At 46.9% G+C, this 26,799-nt stretch overlaps 1 protein-coding gene across 1 annotated transcript in view; it reads right to left on the reverse strand.

Moving 5' to 3' along the window:
- Window positions 1–26,799, reverse strand: part of LOC147666283 (protein PRRC2C-like) — a 240,013-nt gene that overhangs the window by 52,938 nt on the left and 160,276 nt on the right. Inside the window, exon 6 of the mRNA XM_086949160.1 lies at window positions 11,664–11,872. Coding sequence (XP_086805286.1) covers window positions 11,664–11,872 — 209 coding nt within the window. The remainder of the gene's footprint in view (window positions 1–11,663; window positions 11,873–26,799) is intronic.

Raw genomic sequence — 26,799 nt, forward strand, 5'->3', positions numbered from 1 at the left:
TCTTGGCCACTGTGAAGCGAAGGAAACGTCTGAGCTGGGTGGATCGGGACATGGAAGTAGGCATCTTCTAGGTCTAGCGGTGCCATAAAGTCGCCTGGATTCAGGAGGAGAAATGAAAGCTTCACAAGATAGGTGTTGAGCTCCCTTAAGTCCAGGATCGGACGCCACTTGTCCTTCGTTTTGCGAATCATGAAAATCCTGGAATAGAAGCCTTCGCCTCTTTGGATCGCCCCTTTCTGAAGCATTTGCTGAACTTCCAATCGCAGAAGGCTAAGATGTCAAGTATTGGTGGCGTGGGGAGCGCTGTAAAGTGGAATATTCTGGAACTCTAATGTGTGCCCATGACGGATGATGTTCAATACCCACTGATCCGATGTTATCTGTTCCCAGTTGTTCAGATGTTGAGATCCTGACGCCCACTGGTGACACATGGGGCGGAGGAACAGTCGGCAGAGTCAGGAGGCCGCTATTGACGCTTGGAGGCGTCCCTGCCTTGACATCCTTGTCGCCCACGTGAGGCTTGGCGAGAGAAAGATGATGATGATTGCGATTGCCGCTGAGAATACTGATTAGAGTACTGCGGTCTGTACGATTGCGACTGCTGAGAGTAGTGTTGCTGTTGGTAACCCCCTCTGGTCGCTGTGAAGCCTCTTCCCCTTGCTCCACGGAAAGGTGACCTATACTGCAGGGTGCCCAGGGACCGAGCAGTCTGTGTCCTTTATTCCCTGTAGTGTGTCGTCAACATGCTTCCCGAACAGCATGTCTCCGTCAAAGGGTAAGTCCAGGATCCTGTTCTGGACCTAAGGACGCAACCAAGTCGCTCGCAACCAACCCGGTCTTCTGAGAACCGCTGCTCCACCTAGAGCGCGGAAAGCGATGGTAGCGATGTCCATCGCACAGTCTATTAACTCCGATGAGGAAAAGTCCCTCCTCCAGGATCTTCTGGGCCTCAGCTTTGGGATTGTCAGGAAGCTGGTCCAGGTAGGCAGAAACGTCGCTCCACATCTGACTGTCGTAACGACCCAAGATTGCTAGGGCATTGGAAGCCCTGACCAGCAAACTAGCTGTAGATGAGAAACGCTTCCCAGCGTTATATAACAGTCTTCCATCCCTGTCTGGTGGAGTCGTTAGAGGAGCTGACGGATTGCGCGACTTCCGTTGAGCTGCTTGGGATATAACCGAATCGGGTCTTTGTTGGCCAATAAAGCAAGCTGGACTGTCATCCGGCGCCTTATACTTCTGCAAACGCGGGAGAAAAGTAATGACCGTAGCCGGCAGCTGCATCACCTTCTTTCCCTCTTCCCATATGTGGTCCACGATGGGAATGGATCGCACGGCCTTGCGATAGGGCTCTTTGAAATCGTAGAGATAACAATCCGTCGAAGTAGAAGGCATGGCGAGCTTAAAATGCGCCGTGACCCTCTCCATTAAGTTGTGAAAACCGCCCATGTTCGCCGGAGGAGAGTCTATCAGATCCGGTACTGAGGATGCCGGGTCCGGAATTATGTATTCGTCCCATTCAACATCAGGATCTGGAGCCAGAGTATCTCCTTGGTCATCATCTGAAGAGTCTACACGCGTAGGCTCCATCCGTTGGGGAACCTCTACAGCCTCCTGCACTTGCAGGAGTGGCAAAGAAGGAGCAGCAGATAACTCTGGTCACTCCTGCGACTGCCCTTCAAGCATGGATCGTAAGTCCTCCAGCAGAGTGACCGGCATTGAGACCATGCCCCGCTGAACCGGGGCTTCCTGGTATGGAACACTGTTTTGTTTTTGCTGTTCCGGACCATAATAATATTCATTGTCTGACTCAGAGTCATGGTATTTGACTTGCAGTTGGGATGGACTATAAGCATCTCCAAAGACAACATCGTCCTCCTCAGAGTACTCTTCCTCGTCCAACAATAAGGCCGGAGGCAATGGAGTTACCTTCCTCGGCGAAGTCATATCCGGGGTTATTCGCCTTTTCCCGGATATCTGTACCCTCACAAACGTCGACGAATCAGTCGTAGACTGTGGCATCGATTGTAGACGGTAGACTTGCCGCAGTTGACACCATTGTCGTCGTCGGGATTGTCCTTGACGCTGCAGTCATCGACGTCGTGGTAGTCGACGCTGTCTTAGTAGACGATGTTGTCGTCGACGTCTTCGCCGACTGTCATCCTCGTCGATACTACCCTGGTAGACGGAAAATTCTTAGTCGATGGTAAAGGAGATGAAGTCGTAGACTGTAAACTCGACGACGATGTGGAAGCAGTCGTCATCGATGTCTTAGACACCTTGACCTTGCCAACTGAAGAAGCCTCAACAGCTGGTTTCTTGAAAGGCTTGGAGACTTCAGCCTGATGGGGTGGCCCGGCCGAGCCATCACCCCCGTTTCTTTGTCTTTGGTACCCGAGGTACCAGCCGCTCCCTCTCCTTTTCACTTGTGTGAGGAGATTCGCCGGGCCCAGGCTTGCCAGACCTGTCAGAGGTCCCATGCACAGCCTTAGAGGGGGGGGGTTCAGAAGCAACTGACAGATGACCTACCCCTCTTCTGTGACCGTCGTGTGGAAGTAGATGAAAAAGCATCCTCATCATCACTTGAAATAACACCATCTCTCATCTTCATCTTCTGCAGCCAAGTTAACAGACGCCCCTCATGGTCATGCAGCGTCTTCGTAGAAAAGGTCCTGCAGATCCTACAATCCGCCACTTTATGGTCTGGGTATAAGCAATATATACAGTCTTTGTGCTTATCCTCAGCAAAAAGTTGTTTTTGAGAACAAGTGGCAAAAGGCCTGAAAAGGCTTTTCTTTGCCTTGTCAGCCATTTAAAAGATTCTACAAACAAAACCTGTCAAGATTAGAATAAAAAGTACCTCAAGAAGAGAACTAGAGCAGAGCTCTAAGGAGACTCCCTATCACCAACGTGCGGTAGAAAATCTGAGGCTCTGAGCTCTCAGGAAGTTTTCAGAGGGTGAGGCTGATCGGTGCTCTATTTGGGTCTTTTTACAAAAGGAGGCCTATAAGCTACAAAATAGAATGAGGCCTAGGCCTATTTTTTCCTCTTTTGTACCTCTTATGATCTACGTGTATATATATATATATATATGTATATATATATATATATATATATATATATATATATATATATATGTATAAAAAAATTTACTGAGGCTCCCATTCAGACGACTGGGAATGATACAAGCTATGGGAATCTATGAAAGTTCCAATACTGGAGTAAATGTGCTTACATGGAAAAAGGAGGTTGGTGTGAAAGTAAGGTTATCCAGGCAGTAATGCATGGTGAAGGTATGTGGCGACTTCCATGTTGCCGCTCTGCAAATGTCTGATTGGTACTCCTGCGAACAGAGTCATGGATGTAGAAATCGCTCTAGTTGAATGGGCTCGTACTTTAGAATGCAGGGGTTGTCCTGCCCGATCATGACAGAATGCAATAGCTGCAGAGATCCAGCGAGAAATACTTTGCTTAGTGAGCGGAAGACCTTTCCTGGGTCTACTGTAAGCTACAAAAAGTTGGTTAGATTTACGAAAGGATTTTGTCTTCTTAATATAACATTTCAGACAGCGTTGAAGGTCCAGAGAATGTAACGTTCTTTCTGCTGCGGTCTGAGGATTTGAAAAGAAATAGCAAGATAACAGGCTCATTGAGATGGAAGTCAGACGGGACTTTTGGTAAAAATGTTGGATTTGTTTGCAATATTACCCTGTCTTGCCTGAATTGGAGATAGGGCTCCTGAATTGAGAAAGCTTGGAGTTCCCTTACTTGTCTTGCCGAAGTAAGTGCCAGAAGGAGTGATGTCTTCCAAGAGAGGTATTTCAGATCAGCCCTGTGTACCGGTTCGAAGGGATGCTTTATGAGCTGATTAAGGACTGTTTTAAGTTTCCAGGTAGACGGTAAAGTCATCACGGTGGAAAAGTCCTGAAGAGACCTTTAAGGAACTGTTTGAATAATCTGCGAGACCAGAGAGAAGGACCTGTAGTAGATCTCCTGTAACGGGATATGGCTGCCAAGGGAACCCCGACGGAAGCATGAGCAAGTCCAGAGTTTGCTTGATGGAGAAGGTAAGGCAGTATTTGATTTGGAGAAGAAGAAAAAGGATGTATCTGAGTCTTACACCAAATACAAAACCTCTTCCATTTCAAAGAATGTTTTGTTGGTACTATCTGCTCTTGCCCGAGCCAGAATGGCTCTACAATCCGGGGAAATATCTAAATTATGGAATTCCTTGAACTTAGGAGCCAAGCGGATAATCTGAGTGATGCCAGATTCGGATGCTGGAATTGCCTATTGCTCATCATGAGGAGGGATGGAAACTGCTTCAATCGCATTGGTGGGTCTAGAGACAGACTGAGTTCTGAGAAGCAATTTTGGCATGGCCAGGTTGGGGCTATCCGAACTCGTGTACAGGGCTCTGCTTTCAATTTCCTGATGACTCTGGGAATCATTGGAAATAGCGGAAAGGCGTACGCAAAGACGTTGCACCCTGCGACTGTAAATGCATTCCCTAGAGATCCTTTCTGGGGATGCCAGCTTAAAAAGTGTTGCCATTTGGTGTTGTCTTTTGTGGTGAATAGGTCGATCAGAGGGGTACCCCATTGAGAGACTGCTTGGTTGAGGGTCTCTTGATCCAGCTCCCACTCGTGAGACGTGTGTTGTCTGCTTAGTGAATCGGCAAGCACGTTGTCCGTGCGTGGGAAATGTTCCGCCCAAAGTGAGATTGTGCAGGATTAATCAGTTCCAGATTTTATGTGATTCCCGAGAGAGTGTTAGAGAGTCCCTCTTTGCTTGTTGAGATAATGCATCGTTGTGGTATTGTCCGTATGTACGAGCACTAGTGAATTCTTGGGAGAAAGGCTGGAAGGGCGAGAAAGATCGCCCAATTTGAGGAGATTTATATGCAGCCCTTTTTCGGAGGGGGACCAGTTTCCGCTTATCTGCAGTTCTTGGAGGAAAGCTCCCCAGCCTCCCAGAGAGGCGTCCGTTTTGTGATGAAATGAGACAAAACCGGATGCAAGAAGGGCAGGCCTTGAGAAAGATTTCGAATAGACATCCACCATTGCAGAGCCTTGACAATTTGAGGAGTCATCTTTAGGGGATCGTTGAATGACCCTGTGCATTGAACCCATTGCGCTGAGAGTGGAGTGCCTCTTGGAGAGGGCGATTCTTTAGGCGGCAGTGAGGAACCAATAGGATGCATGAGGATATCATTCAGAGTAGGGACTTGAAAAGGCGAACCGTTAACCCTTTCCATGCGGCCGCGATTCCCCTGGTGTGCTGTAAACAGCACGAACAGGGGCGGGCCGTGACGAACCCCAGCCGTCATCAGCACATGAGCACCGTAGTGCATGACGGCTGGGATTCGTCATTCGCATGGAAGGGGTCAAGGTTCTCTTTGAGGCTACAAGAACAGCCAGTGTCACTAGCTTTTCCATTCTCTCCTGTGATGGAAAAGCGTTTCTCAGTTTTGTGTCGAGTGTAGCGCCTAGGAAATTTATACGTTGAGAAGGTAGGACTGATTTTTCCCGATTGCGTGAGAGTCCTAAACTATTGAAAAGTTGCAAACGAGCGTTGGAAGACCTGGACGCGTCTTATAGGGATGGAGCTTTGATCAGCCAGTCGTCCAGATATGGAAAAAAATGATGGTGCTGTTGTCTGATGTAGGAAGGTGGATATCTGACTATGGTTGCCCCCAACGTTTTGCCTGGTGTTTAGCTGGTTTTTCGACTTAGTTGACCTGGGGCCCTGCAATTCACGACCCCAGGCCCACTACACTCTCTGTAAAAAGGATTCCATGTACCTTAGGTGCATTTACCAATTGGTATTGGGTCACTCTTGTAAGTCCTTGTACAGTGTACCCTAGGTACCCAGGGCATAAGTGAACCCAAGGCCTACCAGGGGCTGCAGCATGTATTATGCCACCCCTGGCTGGCCATCCAAATCTGACACAACTGGCTGATCAATCAGCTGGGGCAAGGTGGTGTAATCACCCATTGCTTTAGATGTAGTATACCTGGATCTAAACCTAAAATGGAAACATATACTCCTATAAGTCACTCCTATGGCAGGCCTTAACAATCATAGAGGCAGAGTGCTTGGAATTATGTGAGATGGTGCTCTAGCATGAGCTGAGCCTGTCTGCAGCTTTCGGAACCAAGTCCTTTAGCCGTTTCCTTGATAATGCTATACCATGTACTCTTAAGTGCATTATAATCCTCGCGGTTATTGCTAACTTTGGCATAGCATTATCAAAACATGTCGAGTAAGGTGTCATACGAATTGGAATACTACCCCCTCACCAATTCTGGCGACAGGGGTAGCATTCCACCTTCTAGAGGGACACGACATGTAAGTAACTGCGAACCCCGGTTAAAGTTAAACTCGAGCCTCAGCATCACAAAATGGATGCTGCCACCAGACACAAGTCTGACCTCCTGCTGCTGGGAGTCATCCCAGCGAGGGAGGCTTGGACAAAGGGTTTCCTGCCTTGGGAGGTGCTAGCACCACCCCAGACAGGACTTTGTGTATTAGGTAGGACAGGCCTGAAAGGAATGAGACATGCCTGGGGCACACAAGGTGCTCTGTGCATACACCGGTTCAAACCAGTTGCTGGGGCACTAAGGATAGGGGGTGTAACCACCCCCCTTCCTGGTCCCACCCATAGGAGGGACCTAGTGATAGTACAGCCCCCTTTAGCAGGATAAAGGCAGGAGCTGGTCCCATTCCAAATCAGATTAATCCTGAACTGAAATTCTGCAAGAAGAAACTCTGGACTTCGACTTTCTACAAAGAAGACTGAAGAAATCTCCCTTGTGGGCAAGGAGTGTCCACACTGCACAAGCAGGCACCATCATCGTCCAGCGGCTTCACTTCAGAGCCCGACGAGACCCGGATTCCCCGACCTCTACCTACATCTGCAGCACAGCTGAGACCCATGGGTGCGACTAGACACGTGGGACAGGCCATCTTGGAGAAACTGCACTTCACTTCCAGCACGACTGAGGTATCCTCGACCAAGTGCTTTGGGGACTGAGAAGCCCCAGCCCCGAGCAGCTCCTGCACCGAAGATCAGCCCTCCAGCATCCACAAGATCGGCGTGGGGCCCTTCTGCCTGTTTGCTGCTCGACGCGTTGTCTGGTCACCTGCCGGCTGGTGACGACCTAGTCTACGATCCACGACATCAACACCACTGGTCTGGTTGCTCCAGACTGGCCCTTGCTACCTTCCAAGAGAGGCCTCCCGGAACCTCCTGGTCCGCACCAGACGTCTTTCCCACTCAACGCGTGGGTTGCCTTTGCCAAGGCCTGTTGACTCCAAATTCGGATCAGACACCGCCAACAGCAAGAGCCTGCGTGGGACAGCTCGTGCCTCCATCCTGGTCGTCGAAGACACCACCTGGTCCACGTGGCTGCAGAGTCAAGCGTCCACTCTTCACCTGATCGCGACAACAGCCTCTGGTTCCTTCCTGGTTCCACTCCAGTCACTGGCTAGTGACTTTTAACATTGTCCCCTCTGCTTTCAGGTCTTCAGCATTCCTGATCTACCCTTGGATCACACCGGACATCTTCCTTCTGGTCGCCTGCAGCATCTTTTCTTTCAGGCTCCATAGACTTCAACGCAGAAACCAGACACGACTTCGCACCTATTCACCCACAGCCCGTGGGTGAGGTAACAAGAACATTTTGGTGCTCAAGGGTAGATTGACTCTCCTAGTGTCCAGTTCCACAGTAGTTTCAGTCCTAACTAGTCAGGATTGTCCGCACTCACCTTTTTCTTGAACTGAACTGTCCATAGACGTTGTTACGCATCTCGCATGCGAGTTCACACTCTGCACACGCGTTCCGTGGGCCTCCTATTACTTACCTAAGGTTAGGATAGTGTAGTCCCAGCGATCCTACAGCCTCTGGACAGCTCCATTCCTTCTATCGACTTCCTTATACCATTTACTTAGTATATGGTTTGTTGTGCTCTAGGGCAGTATTGTAACAAGTGCAACTGAACGTATTTTTCTTAAGAGTCTTGTCATGTGCTTAGCCCTCTGACCTCAAAGAGTTGTGGTGTTTGTTAGTTAATAAATATCTGGTTTATTTTCATAACTACCTGTGTGGTGTCCTTTCATTTGGTATTCAAGGGGTTATATGTGGTAAAACAGCTGGCTTCACATGCCAAAAGAGTTTAGCCTAAGACTGCTTTGTCCCTGCTACCATTAGGATAGCTGGTCTATAAGGTTGACTTACAACCAATCGCCATAAGGGTTGTTTGGACTGATACAAGGTGTCCACTAGAATTAGTGAGCATCATATATCAGGCCAATTTCTCATAGCACAAACAAAAAAGGTTTCCCTGGACTTTCAATTGTATAAACACATTACTGAACTAATCAACAATAATAACAATGACAGTTGAGATGTATATAAGGAAAACAATTATTTATTAAAAATACATCCAATACTTAAAAGCATGAACTTTTCAAAATCACAAAAAAAGACAATACAGATGAATTGTAACCCCAAGACAAACAATTAAAAAGGAACGAATAGTTTACCTGTCGGTGTAGTTTTGCAGCTTGAAGATCTTTCTGGATTCACTATGCTGTGCATATTCCGCAATCTGGTGGTTGGGCCCAACCACCAGATTGCGGAATATGCACAGCATAGTGAATCCAGAAAGATTGACGCTGCAAAATTGTCTTTTTGGATCGGAAACGGGAACAAGCCATACAGCTGGCCTCATCAGGATCCGGCAACAGGCACTTGTTGCACACCGGTTGGACGTCGATGTGGGGAGATTTCGAGTTGCACACGGGACATCTCTTGAACGGGCTCCCTTCCATGATGGTTCGTCGATAAGGCCATTGGCGTCGACCGGGCCTTCAGCGCCGAAAAGCACGCGGCTCTTCTGGATATCCGGCTCGGGAACTGAGCTGGAACAGAACTGGGCACCGATCGCAAGACAATACCAACGAAAAACTAAAGGCCTTTTGGCCAAAAGAACGTTTTTTATATCTATTCCGACTTGAGTGAATCAATATGCATCCGAACCCAATGGCGGAAAAAACAATTGAGGATGGAGTCGATGCCCATGCACAATGTAGTCCAGGGGAGGAGCCACCTATCTTGTGATACTTCGAAGACTCTTCCAGGACAACAATGTGCGATTATCCGGACCCAACACTAGGCGGCGAACTATGCACAGATGAATTCAGCAGCCCACATGCCTCGAACATGTAATGTGAAACAGGCTATTTGCCTGATGTGGGAGTCTGGCATTTCGTAAAAAGACATGATGCACAACTTGCCTCGTATGGGGGCCGTCAGGAAGGCCCAGTTCCTCCGCAAGGCAACCCACAAGCAGCATGTGGGCCATTACAGCTGCGCCGCAAGATAGAGCTCAAAATTAGGGGCCCTCAACATTACCTGCGCTGCAAGCAACGACAGCTTGCGGAGAGCAACGCTCCCCAATGCGTATGCAGTGATCCAAGAGTGGACTTGGGGATATGGACCGGAAGGTTATGGAAAAAGTAAAGGAGTCTAGGCAGCACCATCTTTGCCAGTGAGACTCAGCCCTGCACGGTCAGGGGTAACATAACCCAGAAAGCTAACTGAAGCCGCAGCGAGTCTTTTGATCTGTGTAGGAAGCTGGCTCTGTATATACAGCATAGGTAAGTAGAGATGTAGGGAGCCATAAGGGCACTGTCGGTTCAGCTCACCAAGGCCCAGGGCACTTAGGACGCTGGAGTCTTCTTACCAGAGCTTGTTAAGGGGAGCCTCGTGATTCAGACTGCAGGTGCAGTCGTGGAGGACAGGAGAGGTCAACCAACGCTGGACACGAGGTCTGGATCGCCAGAGACTTCTCTGCACAGGGTAGCCACTCAGACTAGAGCCATGGCCGCCGGGTGCAGAGTGGGCAGAAGACACTGATCCGCCTGGATCCAGAGTCCTTGGAGTAGGTCTAGTCTTCTTTCTTCTCTGCAGGGTGGTCTTTTTTTCCCGTCCTAACATAGCCCGTTTCTAGGTCTGGGGGAAGACACTTAAATACAAAATTTAGGAGGCATTTTAGGAGTGTAGCGGTTAGAGTCAATGGGCATCTTAACTAGGGTGACTACACCCTCCATTATGCAACCCTTCTGTGGGAGGGGGACATAGACCTAGCCCAGATTGGGGGGCGGGCTCAACCCATCTTCAAGACAGCGAGGACTGAGTTGAGCTTAAACTTCCCTCCCCCACCTTAGGGGTGGTGTTGGCAGAGGTGGGCACACCTATTCTTTTGAATTTTTCCCACCGGTTTCCTCTCCTAAAGTGGTGTAAACCAGGGGCTGATATCTGCTGCCAGCAGCAGAGGCTAGGGGTCGCATTACAAAGGCGGAAGGCTTTAAAGATTCCCTCTTCGAGAACTGGCCCATTCTGGAGTAGAAGGTGTGACACCTCTGCCTAGGATGTGCATTGTTTCTGGACCAAGAGAGCAGAGGCGGCTCTCTACCAAATGTTCCAGAAACATGTCTGGTGGTGGCTGGCTGCCTACAAGTAGTCAGACACCACACCAGGGTTTCATAGGTTTCCAGGGGGCACCTCTGAGGTGCCCTCCGAGCACTTGGTACAATAAATCTCACACTGGCATCAGTGTGGATTTACTGTTAAGTAGTAGTTTGATATCAATTACTCCTTTGTTCAATGAAGCCATCACGGCGCAGGTGAACTTGTATTGTTGAGTTTTCAGCCCACATACTCTCTACGGCTTCACTGGCAATTACAATATTAAGGAATTAACTAATATTGTAGGGGCATATCCGCTCATACGAATATGCCCTTACCTGTGGTATACTGTACCCTGCCTTGGGGCTGTGAGGCCTGCTAGTGGAACCCCTTCTGCCAGTGCTGGCTGGCATGGCACCCAAGTAGGGTGCCATGTTGAATGTGTTATTTTCTACATCACAGGGAAATGCAGCTGCAAGGGCATTGGCAAGGTCCGAGAGAAGGGGGAAGAGACCCTCTTCAGCTACCCAGGGTACAATGTACAAGGGTGCAGAACTACCAATTATGGATATGTTTTGGGGAAGAGGCACCGGCACAGGGCACCTGGTTGGCAGGGACCCTGTGCACTACAATTGAAACCACATCAAAATCAGGCAAAACGTGCAAGCTAATCATGCAAAAAGACACTTGCTCGCAATATCCTTTGAGTCATGTGCTCCTTATTGGTTAACGTTGTGCAATAAAGGTCTTGTACTCCTCAGTGTTAAGCCTAAGGCTGCTCACCCACACTACAACTAATAGAGCACTTTGGGTTTAAATTCGGCCTGGACACTTCTGGGGAATCTCTGGACTCTGCGCACAGTATAACCACCAGGTGGCATTCCATATACAGAGCCAGCTTCCTACAAGGATACTGTAGGTTGGTAAAGTGGTATGTATGCAATACAAATACACAGAACAACCATATAGGGTTTCCCGGCAAATGTTTGAATTATTCACAGTCAAACTGGGAAATCTATCACTAGCTGGACAATGAGGAATAATTGAAGCACGTCAACCTATGACAGGTCCAATGCTGGAGAACTGTATTCATTGGAATTATGCAATACTGAAATAATGTGATTATGTTCATAGTCTCTCATACCGACAAGATTTTGAAATGGCCATTCTATAATGATCAGTACTTACACTCCCAGCAAATGGAGGCATGAGCCCTCTGTACTGTGGGGTTGGACCAGGCTGCTGCCCATTCAGCTTGAGCTGCGCTGCAGCACCTGGGAGCTTTTCAGCAGAATTATTTGGGTCTTGGACTTCCGTAGACCCATCCTCATTTGATTTGTTTTCCTGTTCAGATGAGCTTGAATTCTTTCCACCAACATCCCTCCAGTTAGCAACATCTATTTAAGAAAGGGAAGAAATGTAAAATTCAGTTCAACATATGATCGACAGATTTCATGACCTGGGTTTATCAGCACTTTGGAATAGAGCAGGAAATCAGAGAAACAAGCTAAATTGTAAAATGGACTCAAACGTTTTAATGATGGCGTGAATCAAGAATTCCTACACAACACATTTCAATGCAAACAAAAAAGTATATAACTGCAAGCAGCTCACGGTGTGTGGCATCTTCTGGCGGTACGAGGTTCTTCAAATATCCTGTATCATCCAGGTAGGTTCTATGGACCGTTTATTTCAAAAGCCTTTCTATCCCTAGCCATGTTATCTCCCTGTTTTGTGTTTGTGTTTCCGTCACATATTTGTTTGTTAGAAGAAAAGTCTTTCAACTTGTACTTTTTGGAAATTTGCACGGGTCAAGGGACCACTCATAATAAAGTGTGGTTCACCACTACAATGAAATTCATCATAAGAAACTCTATAAGTACAAGTGCTGGAAAAAGAAATGGGACGAACCAATGCACTGACGTTTGCTCACTGTGCAACTACAGACATGGATATAATTGTCAGTTGTAAATGTTTTAACTTGCCAATAGTAACATAACATATCGATCAGCGTCTGAGACTCCACACAAGGTCAGGAAATTTAGATAATTTACAGAATTGGCAAACTTAACTAATGATAAATTACACCAATATCTGAGCATTGATAAATATAATAGTTGGAGCAAGAAGGAATTAGTTACTTACGTGTAACTAAGTTCTCCAGCGTTTGTATCTTTCATATATTCAAATGCTTGAATCACCCACCTTGGGCGGGCTGGGCATGCCTGGTTATCTTAAATTGCAGTAAAGAGCCAATCAATTCAATCAAATTCACGTTATTCAATTTGTCACAGAAAACAATCTTAAAATGGTAATGTGCCTTTTCAACAGTGTTTAATAGCACAACTACCTCAATTGAAGCAATCCAGACTTCAGCTAATTAGGAGGACGTGCCATCTCTCCTAATTCCAGTAGAGGCCATCCATAGCTCAGATCACAAGTGTGAAAAGAGTATACAATAAATGAGCCTCTGACCAGAGAAGAGGGAGGGTTGCATATGAATATATGGAAGACACCAACCGTGGATAAAGGAGTTACAGGTAAGTAATTCATTTGTTCTCCAGCCTTGGGTCTTTCAAATATTCACTTTCTTTACGCAGAGTAGTAAGCCATATATAATAATTAATATAATTAAGTAGGTAGCATGCTCACCTTTATGGAAACCAGTTTCAGATGACTTTGTCAAACTGGCTTCTGCATTGACACGGAGTCAGTGGTGCTTCATGAACGTGTGCCTGCTACACCAGGCAGGTGCACAGTAGATATCCTACATGGGATAACCCGCGTAGAGGACTGCAGTCGTAACAATGCCCCATATGAAATAAGCCTTCATTCTTTCCTAAAGCAAGCGCTTGGCTTTGTTGTGGCAGAAGGTGATGCAGGATGAGTCAATGTGCTGCATCCAGTTTGGACAGTGTTTAACCCCTTCCTGGTTGGCCTGATGAACACAGGTTCTTTGTTTTGTTGAAGTAGATCTTGGTGCATCTACGAACGGAAGTTGCTGCCATGAAACTAATTCGGCTGCCTGAGCAATCTATTCACAATGTCTTGGTCAGGAAGAGCAGACTATGGAGAAGGAAAATGCTACTTACCCAGTAAGTATGTTCTTGGCATGTAGAGCGGTATATTCCCATGCTTTGCATACTCCTGCCATCTAGTGTTGGGTCCAGATGTTTGCACTTTGGTTTTCTTTGAAGAAGTTTTCCAGTCAGAGATAGGGGACTCCCGCTTTTGGTGATACTGTGCATAAGCATCGACTCCATTGATAGATTATTTTGCACAGAGGGTGATAATGGAGTTAGTAAGAGTAGTAGAAAGAGATGTCTATGTGAATGTATCTAAATACGTTATTACTGCAACAGTACCCGGGGGAGGCGGTGGGCACATGTGAATCTATAGCTCTACATGCCTAGAACAGATGCTTACTGGGTAAGTAGCATTTTCCGTGAGGCATGTGAGCTGTAGATCACATGCTTTGCATAGACTATATAGCAGTAATCTCCCAAAGCGGTGGCTAACCTGTAGATGTTGCAGTGGTTTGAAATAGTGTACGTAAAACTGCTTGGCCCACACTAGCTTATTGTCTTGCTAACACATCTACACAATAGTGTTTTGTAAATGTGTGAGGTGCAGACCATGTAGCAGCTTTGCAGATGTGATCTATGGGGATGTTGCCTAAGAAAGCCATAGAAGCACCTAGTTTGTGGGTGGAGTGCGCTCTAGGGGGAATTGTTGATGTTAGTTTTGTTTTTGCATAGCATGTCTGAATGCATTTGACTATCCACCGTACAATACCGGATTTTTATATGAGATTGCCTTTATGAGGTGGAGCAAACGCCACAAAGAGTTGTTTCGTCTTACAGAAAGGTTGTGTCCTTTCTATGTAATAGAGTAATTCTCTCTTAACGTCCAAGGTGTATAGAGCACGTTCTGCCACAGAATGAATATGCTACTTACCAGTATGCATCTGTTCTTGGCATGTAGGGCTGCTGACATTCATATCTGTGCATAGATCGCTGCCTAGTGTTGGGTCCGGATGATCGCACATTGTTGTCCTAGAAGAGTCTTCGAAGTATCACGAGATAGGTGGCTCCTCCCCTGGACTACAGTGTGCATGGGCATCGACTCCATCCTCAGATTGTTTTTAGCCATTGTGGCAAAGATGGAGTGAAACTTTGTGAATGATGACCATTTTAGAAGTATTTGAGTGATGCAGCCGCTACAGGCGCCGGGGAGGAGGGCGGGCAATATGAATGTCAGCAGCCCTACATGCCAAGAACAGATGCATACTGGTAAGTAGCATATTCGGATCGAGGCATGTGGACTGCTGAATTCATATCTAGAATACATAGCAGTCCCTCCATTAACCGCGGCCGCCTGTGCCAGCTGCATCAGTTTGGAAAGGTGTTTTTAGAACAGCCTTCCCTACAGCTGCCTGCTGTTTGGAGTGCACATCTACACAGTAGTGTTTTGTAAATGTGTGTGTGGTAGACTACATATGTCTTCTAAAGGAATATTTCCAAGGAAAGCCATAGAGGCCCCAACTTCCGGGTGGAGTGGGCCCGCGGGGGAATCGTTAGAGTGCACTTGGCTTTCTGATAGCAGATCTGAATACACTTAACGATCCACCTGGCTATACCAGCCTTGGAAATGGTGTTGCCTTTGTGTTGTGGCGAAAAGGCAACAAATAGTGGTTTCGTCTTCCGAAAATCTTTGGTCCTATCAATGTAGTACATCAAGGCTCTCTGGACGTCAAGCGTGTGGAGCATTCTCTCCGCAACTGACTCAGGATTTTGGAAGAACACAGGCAGTTCTATAGTCTGGTTGATATGGAACTTTGAAACCACTTTAGGAAGGAACTTGGGGTTAGTGCGAAGCACCACCCTGTTGGAATGAATCTGTATGAATGGCTCTTGGATAGTTAGTGCTTGGAGTTCACTAACGCGTCGTAGCGACGTAATCGCTATCAGGAAAGCCACTTTCCATGTTAAGAACTGAATCTCGCATGAATGCAGTGGCTCAAAAGGTGGACCCATCAGTCTTGTGAGGACCACATTTAGGTTCCATTCAGGAGCTAGTGGGGTCCGTGGAGGAATGACTCGTTTGAGTCCTTCCAGAAAAGCTTTGATGGCAGGCACTCTGAAAAGGGAGAGATTCTGCCTGTTTTGGAGATAAGCCGCCATTGCGGATAAATGTATACGAATGGAAGCATAGGCCAGATTACATTTGTATAGATGTAACAGATAACAAATGATGTTTTGAATAGATGCATCCAGCGGGTTGATGTTGTGGTCTGCACAATAAATGACAAACCGCTTCCATTTTGCCGCAGAGCATGCTCTGGTGGTGGGCTTCCTTGCTTCACTGATTAGGTCCATACAGTCAGGAGGCAAGTTGAGGTAGCCAAACTCAGACCTCAGGAGCCAGATTGCCAGGTTGAGCTGTTGCGGATCTGGATGCTGAATGTCGCCATGGCTCTGCGTCAAAAGCCTGGGTGTGAGGCGCAGCCTTTGATGCGGTACCACGGATCGTTCTAGAAACGTGGTGTACCATGGTTGTTGTGCCCACGTCGGAGCAACCAGGATGAGAGTCATCGAGTGTTGCTTCAGCTTGCGTGCCACCAGCAGTATTAGAGGTGCTGGGGGAAAAGCGTACGCAAATTTGCCTGACCAGTTCATCCATATCGCATTGCCCTGCGACTGTGGAAACCTGGCGGCAAAGCTTCGGCATTTGGCGTTTTCCTTTGTGGCAAACAGGTCTATCTCTGGATGACCCCACCTTTGGAAGTACGGGTGGAGTACTGATGGATGTATCTCCCACTCGTGCATTTGGTGGCTGTACCTGCTGAGCAAGTCCGCCATCTGATTGTCCTTGCCCGGGAGGTGTTCCGCCATGTCAAGTCAAGTCAAAGAATTTATATAGCGCTCTACATACCCAGAGGGTCTCAAGGCGCTTGAGGAGGGGAGGGGAATTACTTGTCAAATATCCACGTTTTAAGTTGCTTTCTGAATGCTAGGTGATTCTGGGTAAGGCGAAGGTGAGTGGGAAGGGAGTTCCAGGTTTTAGCTGCCAGGTAGGAGAAGGATCTACCTCCAATGGTGGTTTTGTTGATGCGAGGTACAGTGGCAAGGGCTTGGTTGGATGATCGTAGCTGGCGGGAGGGGTAGTAGGACAGTCGTGTGTTGAGGCATTCTGGTCCGATTTCGTAGAGTGCTTTGTGTGCGTGGGTTAGTAGCCGGAAGGTGATCCTCTTATTGACGGGAAGCCAGTGGAGGTTTTTCAGGTGACCAGAGATATGTTCTTTACGCGGGATGTCTAATATGAGCCTGGCTGAGGCGTTTTGAATTCGTTGGAGTTTTTTCTGGAGTTTAGCGGTAGTACCCACTTCCACATGCTCAGAGCCAGATGAGACAACTGATGAGTGTGTACCTCCCTGCTTCTGAATATAGTACATGGCCGTCATGTTGTCCGTCCGGATGAACCAGACCTTGTTGCACAGATGTACTTTGAATGCTTTGATCGCCATGAAGATAGCCATCAGTTCTAGAACGTTGATGTGCATCTTTTTCTGCTGCGATGTCCATAGTCCCTGCACCGTGTAGTGGAGAACATGAGCTCCCCAACCTTGGAGAGATGCGTCAGTCGTCAGAATGATCTGTGGCACAGGCTCCTGGAACGGTCGTCCCTTGCAAAGGTTTTGTGGATTCCACCAATGCAGAGAGTTGTATGCACGACCGGTTACCAACACTAGGTCTTTCAACTGTCCGGGAGCCTGATTCCACTGACTTGCTAAGCACTCCTGAAGGGGACGCATATGTAGTCTCGCGTGCGGGACTAAGAAGATGCAGGAGGCCATCATGCCTATCAACTGCATGAACACTTGTGCCTGAAGCGAGTGTTGAGGTCTGAATTTCTGCATCAGCGATTGAATGCTGCTGATCCTCACTGAATTTGGCTATGCTTTGGCTGCCAGAGTGTCTATCGTCGCACCCAGATACTGCTGTATGTGGGCGGGTTGCAGGTGGGACTTTGGGTAATTCAGTGCGAATCCCAGATCGTGAAGAATGTGAATGGTGTGGGACATATGGGCGGCACACTGCTGGGCCGACATTGCCTGGATAAGCCAGTCGTCCAGATAAGGGTAGACTTGAATGTTCTGTCTCCGTAGGTGTGCCGCCACTGTCGCCAGGCACTTTGTAAACACCCTGGGTGCCGTGGTGACTCCGAAAGGTAGGACCTTGAACTGGTAATGTTGATTTTGGATGGTGAACCCGAGGTATTTTCTGTGTGACGGGTGCAGTGGAATATATGAAGATACGCATCCTTCAGATCTAATGTTGCAAAAAAATCTCCCCGACAGAGCAACGGTAGGACTTGCTGCAGTATTAGCATGTGAAAGTGCTCTGACAGAATGTACTGATTGAGGGGTCTGAGGGACCTGTCCTTCTTTGGTATCAAGAAGTATAGTGAGTAAACTCCTGTGCCTCTTTCTTCCACAGGCACGAGCTAGATTGCTCCTTTTTGCAGCATGATTAGTACCTCCTGCTGCAATAAGTGCAAATGCTCTGTGGACATAGGACGGTGTCTTGAGGGTATGTTGGGTGGAGTGGACGTTAACTCCAGACAATAACCATACTGGATAAGCTTTGTGACCCACCTGTCTGTGGTGATGGACTTCCAGATTGGCAGGAACTGTTGAAGTCTCCCCCCGACAGGTGTTGTATGGTCGGGGGGCAGTGACAAGGCGTCACTGTTAGTGGCGGAGGACCTGGAGCTGTTGTTGCCACGACCTCTGCCCTTGGCACTGTTTCCACGATAACCACCTCTACTTTGTTTGGTGTATGTGGTTTGCCCGCCACCTTTATTGTACTGTGTTTGCTGGGACAGCTGGCCTCTGGAAACACCTCTATTGCTTGAGCGACGAAAAGAACCACCCCTAAACTGCTGCGAATGTAGAGCCCCCATAGACTTTGCAGTCTGTGTCTTTCTTGATTTTCTCCAAGGTGGTGTCCACTTCTGGGCCAAATAGATGATCAGGGTTTACTGGCTGATTCAGAATGGTGGTCTGTATCTCTGGCTTGAACCCGGAGATTGAGCCAGGCATGTCGTCTCAACATGGTGAGGAAAATTAAATTTTGGTCATGATGTGTTCCCTAGCGCGTACCCCACCGACTCCATGTACCAGCTTAACGTGCATGTAACTTCCCTCCTGTGCCAGCTATGAAGACGCAAATACATTTGCGTCCACCGTCAACTTGTCCTCTTTCAGGCCCACCATGAATGGATTATATAGTCCGTTCCTAAGTATGCTATGCCACCGTCTTTTTGTAGTACACTTTTCACTTTTTCCTGCTCTAGCCAGAGTAGGCCCTGAATTCCTGCCATCTGAACCTCTTTTGTGGCTCCTGACTCTGCCCAGGCTACCTCTGTACTCGTGAACTCTGTCCTACATTCAGCGCGGCCCCTTGCGCTCAGCTCAAGCCTGCTTTCTGCCAAGACTGACTATAACCTTCGAGTTATCTGTTCCGCTCCCCGAGAATACATTCCTGCCTACTAGATCCTGTAAACATCCTCTCCAGCTGCAGAGCCAAAAAGGGCCGACCTGTCTTAATGCAAGTAATTCATAGCCTCCGTTGCCATGCTTCCATGGAAGGCCCCGTGCCCCCACGCTTCACATGTAGACACTTAGGCGCTCATACACGCATCCACAGTTAGCATAGAACAGCCTCTACCCTAGAGACCTTTTCCGCCCAGATAGTATAGTTCCTAAACATCAGATATCAGATATGATAGAAGTACAAGTTGATCTGACATGCCAGACTTCTGTCTCTTTCCGTCAGTGTAAATGTCAAGACCCCTGCACCCCGTCAATCACACGTCATGCAGCTGCGCGCGCATCCAAGCTTCCGATTTCTGCTGACATTGCAACATTCTGTTAGCACCACCCCTTGGTGCCACCCACTTGCGTCACCTATCAGTGACGTTTCTAGCACACACCTCTAGTTCACGCCTAGTTTACGCCTCTTGATGATGTATTGGTACCACGTGTATACTGTTATCTTGTCTTCTCTCAGCTGTCACGCCTCTTACATTGAACCTTATGATGTAAATCAAGTATATAAGCTATGTATTGTCAATAAAGGAGAGCGCGCTCATCTATCCCTTCTGACACCCCTGTGGTGGTCAGAACATGATATCCTGATTCCTTTATGAGGAATAAAACCCTTAGAAACTCTAACACCACGGACTCTGTTTTCTTTCCTTCTGATTGAGTTATCATCGATTAAGTACTTACCTGCATAGAAATTAAGAGAGTAAATTAATTATTTACGTCATTTTGGCGCCCGAATAGGGACCCCTCCCCCACCTCACGCGCCGGAAGGTGCGTTGCAATCCGTGTCCCCTGCCATCAGTTAGACGGACTACACGTGTACTGGCAGGATTTCCTGCATCCCCCTCTGACCCACGGAGGTGACGAAGACTGCGATCAGTACCCAGACGAGGCGGTGAGGAGTGCGGAGGATCCCGACCAGAGCCCAGCCGAAAGAAGCAAGGTCCGAGGTGTGAAGAGGCCCACCAGTTTTCCGAAGTTTTCCGAAGTTTTCCGAAGTTTTCCGAAGTTCCGAGTCGAGTCCAGTCGAGTTTTCCGAGGCCTTCTGTTTCCGTGCTTCCCGGTGAGTACCATTGCTGGGTCGTATCTAGACGGGTTTGGGTACGCAAGTCCGGTCTGCACTGTTTTTAGGCAGTGTATCTGTACTGTTTAGCAGTACACTTAGTTAGCTATGTCTTCAATGTTTTCATGTGATTAATGTTGTGGTATGAATGTGACTGTTTTACTGTGTATTATTGTATTTCTTGTATCAACCAGCAACTCGTATCAAGGAATAAAAGACCTAGCGTTCAGCAATAAGTAAGCAGGATGCCGTTCCTCAGCAAGTTAAAACAGATCGGAACTAGGAAAGGGTTACTAGAGGAAGAAATTCCTATCCCCCCTAGGGACACTCCAGGCAATTTTATGTATCAGAAACATGGCATAGATGCCATATTATATCTAGATTTATGGGCCGATTACACCAAGCACCTAGATGAGAGACACAGATGGCCTGTTACCGGAACGTGGGATGCTGAGTGCATCATGAGGGTAGAAGAAGTATTATGGAAAAAGAAAGCTAGGCAATCCCAGAAGGACGCCATAGAATTTTGGCGTAAGGAATCACGTAAGCGTGCTGACAAAGCACTTCGTAGAGAAGACAGACTTAAAGAATCAGATAAAGAGCAAGAAAACGAATTAGTTACTGAAGGGATCCGAGTAAAAACAGAACAAATAGACCGTGCCCGAAATAATCTTGTAAACGGTATGTATCTCATAGCAGATGGCACATCCGAACCTGAATCAGAGATACCGAAAAACTTACCGACACCATTAGTTCCAACTAAAGTAATGCATAAAACTACTAAAGACATATTCCTGAATTCGTATCTAGAGGATGTAGCACCAGCTTACACCAATCTGCCTGTTCGTGCCCTGCCTACTGACAGGGATGGGGGTGGCACTGCGCCCCCAGATAATGTTCCGCCGGTACCACGACAGACCTCCCCTGTTCCGCCACCTCCGCCACTTCCTCCACTCAAGACGGATCTACCGAAACCAGTACTACCTGATCTTACTAAACGACAGATTCAAGTCCAGATACAGACTCCGCGGAGAGATAATGCCCAAGCATCCGCCTCAGGAGGTGCGACAGCGGGTCTACAGACCCCTCCACCGACACACAGATTGCATTTAAAGGACAAACAGAATCCTTTCCAGTCTCCCTACTCACCCCGGCTTGAGGCATTCAAAGATAGGATGTCATTTTGCAGATATGATCCAGTACCCGGAAAAGACGATCTAATGGTATTAGCATCACTGCGCTTAAGATCTGCCACCGATAACTTGCTATGCTGTGTAGGAATGCAGGAAGCTCTCGACAGACTATACAAATTCATACAGACAGGGAAAGACCCCGACAGTGTCAAAGCTGCCATGTATAAACAGAAAGTTGACATTCAAAAACAGATATTACGATTCTTCATTAATTGTGTGATAAGAGAACGAGACAGGCCCGGGACAGATCAAAGTGAGTTAGACGCATTGAACAAGTGGGGCCAAAATATAGCAGACGCAAAACATGACAAGGGGACTTGCATAGCCACTATGTCCCAGAAAATTAGAAAGGCAGTATTAACTGCACATCAGGAAGAAAATGATAAAACTTCCTCCGAGGAGGAAGATGAAGATGAAACATCAGGAAAGTCTACAGACATTATAGCATATGTAGGTAGGGGAAACTACCTTAGGAAAGGTGTCCGTCCAGAGAGCAAGAGAGTCCTTTTCTCTGCTTTAACAAATCCGAATTCTTCTGAGCATCAGTTCCAGGAAACTGATAAAAGGCTTCGAGATCGAGTAGGGTACCATGTACTCAATTCTATGGATGAACAGGAACTAGCCCGGTCAGCCGTGTTGTGGGCCGAAAACCCAGACATATATAATGATGACACGTTAGTGCAGACATTCTTGAACCTTCCCCCGGAAGAACAGAAAATAGCAGGTGTATACATGATCCAGCACCTCCTCATCAAGTTCAGAAACCATCATTCTGATCCAGGTCCCTTACATGAAACATTAGAAGCACTACTCATGGATAGATGGAGAGGTTTTAGTACCAAATTAATACAAATAATTCTAGAACAACGACGTAAGTATAACACCTTCCTGAGCTCTGAATATATTCCCGCCCCGCCTCCAGAAAGAAAAATGTACCACATGCAATGCGGTGGTGGCATTGAAAGTCAGAATCCCTTACGAGAAGTACATCCAGTTATGGGTGAGGATCATACTCTGAAACGTGTGTATGTTCACACACCACTGACTAAGTTAGAACTGTTAGAAATGAAGAAATTAGTTCCGTGCCATGATAAAGACCCTGCGGGTTTTCACAGAGAGCTTAAAGACATGTTACTGATGGGAGATTACACGTATGATGATATTATGAAAATGCTAAAGGTATTGTTGCCCACGGGCATTTACGAGAAATTAAAAGAGAAGGATTGGGAAGTGGGAGAGTCAAAGATAGCATGGGCAGAAATAGAAGACGAAGAAAAGAAACGAGTCCCAGGGTTAGGCCTTGGGGATCTGACTAAAGCATTACCAGGTTTAATAGTACAGGTTCTGCCAAGATTATTGACAACTCGAAAGGAAGATTGGGACGCAATCTCGTCCTGTAAACAGAAACAAGATGAAGATACTAGTGACTTTTATTCAAGATTCGAGAAATGTTTCATTATCAATAGTGGTCTAAAAACTAGTAGCGAGTCATATCCACACCTTTTTGTAACAAAATTAGTAGAGAACGCCCTACCACTAGTTAAAAATAGAGTGTACAAGGTTGAAAGTACTTGGCAGGCAAATACGCCATCACAGATGTTACAAATGTTACAATATCACCAGAACAGAATAAGGGAAGAACAAGATCAGGAACAGAAACGTATGAAAGACACGAAAATGAAAATGTTAGTAGCTCAGACAATTCCAGCCGAGGGTCATAGAAAAGGTGGGGCCCAGACCAATCATTCTGCCGCTCCCGTTAAAGGGACATGTAATTATTGCAAGCAGCCAGGTCACTACGTCCATGAATGTCCAGTCCTGAAACATAACATCGAGACAGGTAAAACTAAAGAAAGACCGCGACCGCCTAGACATGAACAGGGTCAACAACAGACCTCACAGAACGAACAGGCAATGCAGAATACACAGCCTATGCATGATCAGTCCCATACAGTACAGACAGTAGCAGTACCGCAGCCACAGCATGCTCAGACACAGCCCGCAGCCGCAACTAGACAAGTGTCACAACAGATGTACCAGTATGCCCAGTCGGCATACCCAGATTATCAGCGTTATACATGAAACAGCCTAGGGAGGGAAAGTGATTTGCCTCTTATTGAAATTCCTGTAGATCAAGAAGGTCCTTATGTACATAGTCACGTATTAGGAAAAGACAGAAAGTTTTTAATTGACACAGGGGCAAGTCGCACTACTATAAGTCATAATGAAGTCCCAGGGGCACCCCTCTCAGGCTCACAGAATGTTTCCCTTGGTTTTTCAGGACAGCCTATTGTAAATGAAGTATCAGAACCAGTACCACTAGCTGTGGGTCCATTATCTCGAGTTACAGATTTGTTACTTACGAAATCATGTCCCGAAAATCTGTTAGGAATTAAAACACTGAAGGCTCTAGGAGCTATAATTTGCTGTTCCCCGGAGGGAGTCAGACTCTTTCTACGGGATTTCAAGGGTCATTATGTTTTACGTGACTTTGATGTCAGATTGAAGAATGTACCAGATCACTTATGGGCAAAAGGCCCAGCAGATGTAGGTTGTATGCATATCACACCATACCGTGTCACACTCAAGACAGGAGTTGTTTTACCCAGAATCAGACAATACAAGTTACCACCCGATGCTGTAGTGGCTTTACTGAAAATTATTGAAGAGCTTATCGCCCAGGGAGTGGTCGTAGAGACCGACTCCAATATCTGTAATTCGCCTATCATTCCAATTCTTAAACGTACAGACCGCAATGCACCGCCAGTATATCGGCTGGTGATTGATCTTCGAGAACTGAACAAATGCATTGTACCACAGTATCCTGTGGTCCCCGATATCTCCTCCCTGTTAACTGCCATTGATTCAGAAGCAACGTTCTTTACTGTAATCGATCTCAAGAACGCCTTCTTCAGTGTACCCATTGACCCGGAGAGCCAATATCTCTTCGGATTCAGTTTAAATGGACGAAGTTTCAAATTTTCCCGCGCACCTCAAGGATTTACAGAAAGCCCCAGCATCTATAGTCAAGCACTGAAAAGACAACTAGATTGTATTCAAATGCCAGTTAATACCGCTTTACTGCAATACGTCGATGATCTACTGATCACCGCACGAAGTGAGCCCGAATGTGAACAAGCATCACTGACAGTTTTGCATTTCCTGGCCGACAAGGGACACAAGGTGTCCCCTTCAAAGCTACAATTCTGTGTTCAGCAAGTTGTGTACCTGGGTCACTTGCTGTCCAAAGTGGGGAGACAGCTCACTCCCGATCGCATCCAATTAATTGTAAACATGCCACAACCCCAGACACAAAAGGAAGTGCGGGCCTTCATAGGCCTCACCTCGTACTGCAGACAATGGATTCCTCAATATGCATTTCTAGCTAAACCACTCATCCAGTTAACGACACAGGAGGCAGCAACTTCGACTGTCCTCCCTTGGACTCAGGAACACACACAAGCCTTTGAGGAATTAAAGAAAGCTTTATGCCAAGCACCAGTTTTAGCGACACCATGTTACAGCAAACCGTTTACACTTTTTGTTACAGAACGTGACGGTACAGCGTTGTCTGTCCTCACTCAAGATCAAGCAGGTTCACATAAGCCTTGTGCTTATTTTTCAAGTACATTGGATTCAGTAGCTCAGGCACTCCCTGCATGTTTAAAGTCAGTAGCAGCAACAGCGTTAGCAATCAGACAAAGCGATTCAATTGTTCTAGGTCATCAGTTAACAGTACAAGTTCCACATTCTGTAGAGGTTCTGTTAAACAGAACCCAGACTCAACACTTGACTATAGCACGACTTACAGGTTACGAATTGACATTATTCCAGCCACACATAGAAATCAGACGCTGCAGTATCTTGAATCCAGCAACATTGTTACCTACAGTTATGACAGATCCAGCTCCACATGATTGTATAGAGATTATTAATGCAGTAACAAAGCCCAGACGAGATTTAACAGATGTTCCATTGACAAATCCAGACCTGACACTTTATGTGGATGGTTCATGCATGAGAACAAGTACAGGAGAGTTAGTGGCCGCGTATGCCGTGACCACTGAAACTGAAGTTAAAGAAACACATCGTATTGATACATTGTCTGCCCAAGCAGCAGAGCTCATCGCTCTGACCCAAGCCTGTATTCTAGCGAAGAACAGAAATGTTAACATATACACAGATTCCCGTTATGCGTTCGGAGTCGTACACGACTTCGGCATGCTCTGGCAAGAACGAGGTTTTCTGACCTCTCATGGTACAAAGATACAGCATGGTCCTCTCATTCAAGCACTGCTAGAAGCAATACATCTGCCTTCAGCCATATCAGTCATGAAGTGTAAAGCACATACTAAAGCCACAGATTCTGTTTCCCAGGGTAATGACCTGGCAGATCAGACAGCAAAACATACAGCACTGACTCACACTCAGACAACTGACACGACAAAGATAACAGATCCGACAAACTGCATGACAGTCAGGGATCCCACACTAGATGTTATTGACATTCAGACACATGCTACTCCAGAAGAAATAAAGAAATGGATTGAACTAGGAGGGATCCAGACAGATCAAGGTTGGATGACGAAGGGAAAATCTACATGGTTTCTCCCTGACTCTATGGTTCAAGTCATGATAAATACAGCACATAGTCCTGCCCACCTGGGAGAGAAAGCAATGCTAGACAGTTTGCAAAATCTCTGGAACAATAAACACTTACGAGCAGCAGCAAAACAGAAAGTGCGTACTTGCATGATCTGTTGTCAGTTCAATCCAGGTAAAAGCGTCCCTGTAGAGCAAGGTGGATTTCATCCTCCCGATCACCCTTTTGAAGTCCTCCAGATGGATTATATCCAGATGGACCGTTGTCGAGGATTTAAGTATGTTCTCGTAATTGTCTGTGCTCTGTCCCGCTGGACCGAAGCATACCCAGTCCCAGATTACACTGCTCCGACCACTGCCAAACAGTTGGTTCGTGAATTTTTCCCACGGTACGGCTTGCCCCGTGTCGTGTACTCAGATAACGGTCAGCCATTCTCATCCGAATTAATGAAACAAGTTTCCTTGTTACTGGGATACCAGTGGAAGTTCCATTGTGTCCGACATCCAGAAGCAGCAGGCCTTGTAGAAAGGCATAATCAGACATTAAAGATCCGCCTTGCCAAAATATGTCAGGAAAAAGGGGTCGACTGGATAGTCGCCCTGCCAGTGGCACTATTCTATATGAGAATGGTCGCCCATTCGAGATCAGGGCTATCTCCGTACGAAGTGGTCTTTGGCAGACCACCGAATATGTGGGGGACGCCCATTCCTAAAAAAATAACCGATGTTGATTCTAATATGTTGACAGATTACCTTGCCTCCTTGATGTCTGCACTCCAATCATGTCGTTCACAGGTTGCCGCAGCCTTCCCTGACAACACCGATGTGAAGCCGCATGACGTCCGCCCCGGGGAC

This window comes from Lissotriton vulgaris, unplaced genomic scaffold, assembly GCF_964263255.1.
Source record: "Lissotriton vulgaris unplaced genomic scaffold, aLisVul1.2 SCAFFOLD_1167, whole genome shotgun sequence".
In the NCBI taxonomy this organism is placed as follows: domain Eukaryota; kingdom Metazoa; phylum Chordata; class Amphibia; order Caudata; family Salamandridae; genus Lissotriton; species Lissotriton vulgaris.